The sequence below is a fragment of the Oncorhynchus clarkii genome, chromosome 22 (genome assembly GCF_045791955.1).
Source record: "Oncorhynchus clarkii lewisi isolate Uvic-CL-2024 chromosome 22, UVic_Ocla_1.0, whole genome shotgun sequence".
Classification (NCBI taxonomy): Eukaryota; Metazoa; Chordata; class Actinopteri; order Salmoniformes; family Salmonidae; genus Oncorhynchus; species Oncorhynchus clarkii.
In genome coordinates, this window is record NC_092168.1 from 8,879,658 (window position 1) to 8,886,649 (window position 6,992).

Here is a 6,992-nt window from a genome sequence, read left to right on the forward strand (position 1 = left end):
TCACAAACCAACATGTGCACAGCATAATCATTTAGACAGAAATCATCACTATAAATTGATTAGCAAAACATTATGCTGGCATATGTATCTTGGATTGAAATATTACTATATGCCATAAAATAACCACACATTTTTCTATACTTGTAATTTGCATGACTCACACATTTCCAAATCCACTTGGAGAATCAAAGTGGATGCTTCTTCAAAGATCTCAGTGAATGTTCCCCTGAAAATACATACAGTTTCAATTTGTTACAGCTTTGGGGGACAAATGTAGGTCTACATGTACACACTGCATGTCAATATACTTGCACCATGCATGCCATTCAAATCCTTGTGTATAATCAAAAAACATATTAAATAATGTGTGAAAAACCAAGATTAAATGTTTGCTTTATTACACTCAGACCGATACTGTACAAAATCATTTCATAAATCGACGTGCAATTTCCAAGTAATATCTTAAGACAAAAACTGTAAAATGTACCATTAACCTCTTACAAATTAAATAAATGTTTGAGAGTGGATTCAAGTCCCAAAACGCCAGTGTCATGTGACATACAGCAGAGCGCGTGTTATTCATGGTGTGGAAACAAAGACATGAATTAACCATGAATCAACCCTAGAGGTGTTGTACTGGGCAGCCAATGTCTGCTAGTGTCAATTGCTGTCTTCACTCTCCCTCTGGCAATGAGTAAAAAGGTGGCTGTTCATGTGCTCTTCGGGAACTACCGCGTTGCAGTAGGTACATATATCAGGGCTGTTGCTGTTCATCTGTTGTTGCTGTTCCGCACTCACGGCCTGCGCTGCTGTTGCTGTAGTAGCGTTGCAAAGCTCAGGGCGCCACAGGGGCTACATGGAAGGACAAACACACCACTTTATACTCTAGAATTCATACACTTAGCATTGCTTACACTCACCCACTTACAGCACGGTAGGTCATGTGCTTGGGTCTTTCACTGAGGAAAGATCTGTTGCTCCGGGGGAATACAAGCAAAACATTGTCCAACTTGAACCCGCTTTCTCAACATCCATAGTTCCTGCCCACGACTTGTACTATTGTAATGCTGTATATTTGCTACAGTAGGATTGAATAGTTATTTGTGGTAAGTTAGAAACTGAGAAATCCAGCCAATGACATGATCTAATAGCAAAATAAAAGCTACTATCAGTGTGGGTGTTCTACCACTATTTACCATACAACAGCCACACGTCTCAACAAAGGTGTATTTCTTTTATGTTGTTGTTATTTTTTATTAATTACATTTATTAGATATTTTTCAATCTGTTAATTGTTTTTCTTTTCTCCACAATTTTGTGGTATCCAATTGGTAGTTACAGTCTTGTCTCATCATGTTATCCAGGTGTACGGAGGAAACACTGTACACCTGGCGACCGTGTCAGCGTGCACTGCGCCCGGCTCGCCACAGAAGTTGCTAGTGCGCGATGGGACAAGGACATCCCTGCCGGCCAAACCCTCCCCTAACCCGCACGACCAATTGTACGACTACCGGTCGTGGCCGGCTGCGACAGAGCCTGGACTCGAACCCAGACTCTCTAGTGGCACAGCTAGCACTGCAATGCAGTGCCTTAGACCACTGTGCCCCTCAGGAGGTAATTCGGTGTATTTTCTAACCAAAAGCATGGTCTTAAATAATACTCAATAAAGGTCAGATGACCTTCCGAAAATTTTAAAGAATACTACGTGACAGGTAAGATCAATTTGACGTATACTGAAATAAATACAAAGCAATACTGCCTCTATCATTCTGCGCTCACGACCTCACAGGTGTGAACAGTTGTACTGATACTGGTAATCATAAAATATGCATTCCTTTGGTTCTGAGATCAACATAGACTTGTATAACCAACTACAAAACTGAATGGCATGAAAGCATTATCATCTAAAACAATTGGTGTGTTTTATGATCATTTGTAATAACTATGTAACAAGCATTGTTGTACACATAGGCCTATCATAGCTTATTGTGATTAACAACTTTCAGAGACTTGCCACACTTGTGTTGATGTGTGAGGTTGCCTTGTACTATTTATACGCTTTCTCTCTCCCATTTGTTTGCCAGAAAAAAAAATCAGTAGTTGAGTTTCCTAATTTTACCTGCAAATAAAGGAATGAGCATTTCCTGTGAACCTCACCTGCTGGTGTCCACGCACACTCTTGTGTGAGAGCGACACGGAGGGGGAGGGAGGGTGAGAGACAGAGGTAGGATACAGGAATGGGATGGCCAGCTCCATAGACGGTTACCTCTATGACGGCAGGGACAGTGCTGACTGTTGCCCTTGGCACGGACAGGTCAATGCGTTTTTCCAGAGCGCTGTTCAGGAACTCGTATTCACTGTCTGTGGAGGGGGGGAACTTGATGCTGAGTGTGGTGAGAGAGTCCACTTGGTTCATGTCCTCTGGGCTGGCACCGCGGGATGCCAGGGACATGGGCGGGTGCTGGAGGTCGACCCCTGGCCTCAAGGCTGAAGGGAAGGGCATCTCCGCCTGCTCCACGGCCACGTCTGTACACTGAATGGGCATGGAGAACTGCTGCTCTGTCGAATGTCAAACACAATGCTTTCATCATACTGTTTCTGTAACATATCGACAGTCACTTACGACAGTTAGATATGAAGTTTTCCCATTGAGTAGCGATTAGTTCAAGTAATGATGAATAATCAAGTAATAATGAGTAATGTAAAGAACATTTTCACTTTTATTTTCAACAAGTATAAATACACACGGTAAGTATAATATGATTGTAGTTTTTTTCATTCCCATCATTACATGACTAACCAGCGCTACATTACAGCATGTGTCTGTGGAATAATTCAACATATTTATCTGCTCATTCTATTTCCACACAGGTGGAGGTCCATGGTTAAAAAGGCCAACAAGGCATTAATGTACAGTTCTGCTTAAGGTGTTGATATCTAATTGTGTATAGGAACAAAGCTAAAGCTGACATATATAATTACTAATATCGTGTTATGACATATCCAAAGCAATTGTAGCTCAACATATTTTCTCTATTGTAATCAAATTAGAGTACATCAGTTCAGGCCTTGGGTTCCTTTCAACAGTGCTGGAATAATAAGCAAATTCCAAATGACTATTGTGCAGACTTTAATATTACCATTTGCCATGTCATTTCCTCTGTAGATTTTTTTCAGGTGATCTTTTTGTCTCTGGGTTAATGTGCGTATCTGCTGTAATTTCCCCCGGAGAGCTTGATACACTTCAAGAACATCTTTACTGAGAGACAAAGAAATGCAAGTAAAATAACTGCTTTTCATTTTTTTTTTTATGAAGAAAAGACGCACATACTAATGCACATACGTCTCAAAACTGCTGGCTACTGGTGCTGTGTGTGGTGAAGATGACACAATCACAGCAGTTTCCATATTTTCCTTCTGAAAAACAGACACACACGGCATTAAGGACTTACACTGCAGGAAATATCAGCCTTACACTATCCAAATTGAATACTAAAATGGTATTGTTTTCTGCATAATGTGATAATTTCATAAATCTAAATATTAATGTCATAAAAGTCATATACTGTAACAATAATTATGACAATTATACATTCTAACCAAAAAATCATGGGTGACGCCTTGTGATCTCAGTTATTAGGGAATTACTTCTCAACAATAAAGCTGGCGGTTCTATGAAGCTGATGACTATGGGGCGGCAGGCAGCCTGGTGGTTAGAGCGTTGAACTGGTACCCATAAAGGTTGCAAGATCAAATCCCCGAGCTGACAATGTAAAAATCTGTCGTTCTGCCCCTAGGCCGTCATCGGAAATAAGAATTTGTTCTTAACTGACTTTCCTATTTAAATAAAGGAAAAATGAAAAAGAAATGGCCTCAGACCCTGAGGGTTGGTGATGCTATCCTCTAGCGCCACCTGTTGATGAAAGATAGTATGTGCATGTTCATGCTTTTAAAATGATCCCCAATGAGGAGTTTTGATAATATTACAATATTACGAATTCATATTTTTTGAAAACATTGATGTTATCCAGCAATAAATGTATTACAGAAATGCAACCAGATGAATGATGGCCTATGTCACAGGAAGTGGATCTATTGTATTGTACATTGAGCTCTGATACAGCTATCAGGGCTTGAAGATACAGGACAGTATCTACAAGCAAATGTATGATTTATGAACAATAACGTCTGTGTGTGTGCGTGTGTATGTGTGAGAGAAGATATTGAGATTTTTTTGAGAGATTTGAGAGAAAAATGTTACGAGGCAGCCAATGGGGATGTCATGTTTGCACCCCAACCCCATAAATAAACAAGATCTAACTCTAATCTCGTGTGGATTGTTTGATTGTGTTAAACATATCTACCAAGTAATGAATCTTCCTCAAGGAGCTTTCTGGGTTGTCAAAGAGATGTTTGGAAGGAGACAAGGTTTCTTCTTCCTGTTTTCTAGGTGCAGCCTCACCTATGACCTCTCCTAAGAATCAAATAAGAGAGGAAATATAACATAACCTAACTACTTAGTCAACACAGAAAATCTAATTTGCAATGTCCTGAAACAACAATAATATTTATTACAGCACAATTTATCTCCCGGGGAATAGACAATGCAACGGTATGCCTGGATGTTCCCAATGTAGGCATTTCATTTCTTTCACTGGAGATGAACTGTGAGGTATAGAATATGTCAGAAAATGTCATCATGCAAACAATTCTATTAAGAAAACAACTATGCTTGTCACTTACCTGAGGGTTGCTTAGTTGCTGATATCAACTGAGCTTTGAGTTTCGAAATCAACTGCTGCTGGTCTTCTATCTGTTTCTGAAGTTTCTGAGTGTGCCGTTCATAATTTACATTCTGCAAATGTAAAACTACCATTACATATGAATCGTGAACGGCATCACTTACTGGTAGCTAGCCTTTTGTATCCTTTATAGTTCGTTACTATGTAATGATCATGTATTGCATTATATCGAAGCACTGTATGGAAAGCTATACCACATCTCACTGGACGGAGTTCAAGTCTCATAAGTGAATTAGAAGAGTTGGGGACGGATTCCCAGACCCAGATTAAGTCTAGTCCTGGAATAAAATGTACATTCAGTGGAGACTATCCATTAAAATACATTTAGAATCCAGGACTAGGCTTTCCGGGAAACTGACCGTTTGTTTTTTATCACTGTGCATAAGGTATAATACCATCTGCTGTAGTTCCTTTTTGGCGCTGTCTCTCTCGATAGAGGCCTGGCGGTAAGCTTCATAGGCCTTGTTGAGCTGATCTCCAATATTCCTCTCCATGCTGTGTGCTCCACAATCATCACTGACACAGCAGTCATGGGGCCTGGCGCAACATATCACACAACCTAAGTTTAGGGGCACAATACAGCATTAAAGCACACCATCACATCATTTGCTGTAAGAAGGTCCTATGAATCACATAACTTGGACAAACACCTGAATAAAACGGAAAAAGCCAAGTCATCCTCTCTCACCATGACACTGGGGCCAGTGCGTACTTCTCTTTATCACCTGTCCTTGCTCATTTTAGAAACTCAAAAGATCAACATTTCTGGTTGATTATACAAGTGTCCTCAGTAAAAAGAGCTTCTTAATGAAAACAAACAAACATCCAAAATATGTACAGAAAAGAAACTGTTGGGAATAAAAAACATAAACTGATTAAATCAATTGACACTGACGCGAAATTGAATATTAGTCTTCTTTAAAAAAAAAAACAAGTACTGTGCTGTGTACCAATACATGAATTTACATTATTGAATGCCATGGTTTGTTACTAGTCAATTAATCTTTGGTCATACGTGAGAAACGCCTGCAATCACTGCAATAAACACATGTGTGGAAAATATGAGATATTCACTGTGCACTGAGAAGATGTTAATAGATTTAATTAATTACAATGGCATGTATTTTGGGTAAACACACCTCAATGTGGTTACCCATTATTAATGATAGCTAATGAACAAAAACAAATAGCCTATCTCTTCTTTCAAAAACGTTGCATTATGCCACGATCAATACATTAAGCTACTAAGATGATAAAGTCAACAGCCAATGACCTAAAATGGGAAGCTATGACAGATCTAATACTTATAAAAGCCGTTGTTTTTCTGGGTGTCCTGAATATATTATTTTCAGACTTATGATAGTGAACTGAGCATGGTACTACTCTGATATGATTGGTTACATCATTTGAACACACAGCTAATCCAATTCTCCATCTAGTCATTTATTTTAATAAACACCCGTTTAAGACAGCACAATAGTAGTCACTGTATGTAACTGATTGCATACCAAAGTGCATGATACTACGAAGACATATACTAGCCTGAAGCAACCTAATAGTTATACATTGTAGCACGAACTGGCTACATCATATAACGTCGACCTTCATTGGCGAGTGTACAAAATCGGTCCGGTACAGTATCGAGCAGTGTCAATAGTTGAATAGTTGAGTACGTTTAATACCTAACCAGACACTCGCTGAGCTCGCCTCGACTTTCGTATCTGACTGTATAACTGCAGTATCTTACCTTCATTCGAATATGTCCAAATTATTGTTTTGATACTTCGACAAGTTCTTATTCTTCAGGTGGCCTACATTTACTACGTGCGGGAGTGGTGTATTTCGTACAAATGTTCATTGTACATGCATTATAACGCTTGGGGAACTTCCCTCGGGGAATCCCCGAGCCTAGTAGACTTCCGCCTTGCTTGACTGACCAATCATCTTTGAGGTAGTGAGTTCTTGCTGGGTGCTTAGCAAGTTGAGGGTTCTTCTTGCTGCCTACACGTCTGCAACGTTGTGCATGTAAAAAGTAGTCAGATAAAACAAAGTGTCAGAAATGTATGTGTTGATTTTTTTTGTCATCTTCTCTGATTTCTCTGTTTTCTCACACTGTTGAACTTAGCTAAATTCAGCAGAAACCAACATTTCAGCCTCATTAGTGTAAAAGGTGTTTTGCTTAAATTGTGA

General features: G+C 39.4%; 1 protein-coding gene across 1 annotated transcript; it reads right to left on the reverse strand.

Moving 5' to 3' along the window:
* Positions 1–376: 376 nt before the first annotated feature.
* Positions 377–6,684, reverse strand: LOC139380203 (TRAF family member-associated NF-kappa-B activator-like). The gene is given in 9 exon segments (XM_071122672.1): positions 377–852; positions 2,158–2,259; positions 2,261–2,559; positions 3,141–3,259; positions 3,344–3,417; positions 4,365–4,474; positions 4,744–4,855; positions 5,198–5,361; positions 6,550–6,684. Coding segments are annotated over 8 exon segments (1,107 nt in total). The 5' UTR covers positions 5,297–5,361; positions 6,550–6,684; the 3' UTR covers positions 377–660.
* Between the last annotated feature and the right edge of the window lie 308 nt (positions 6,685–6,992).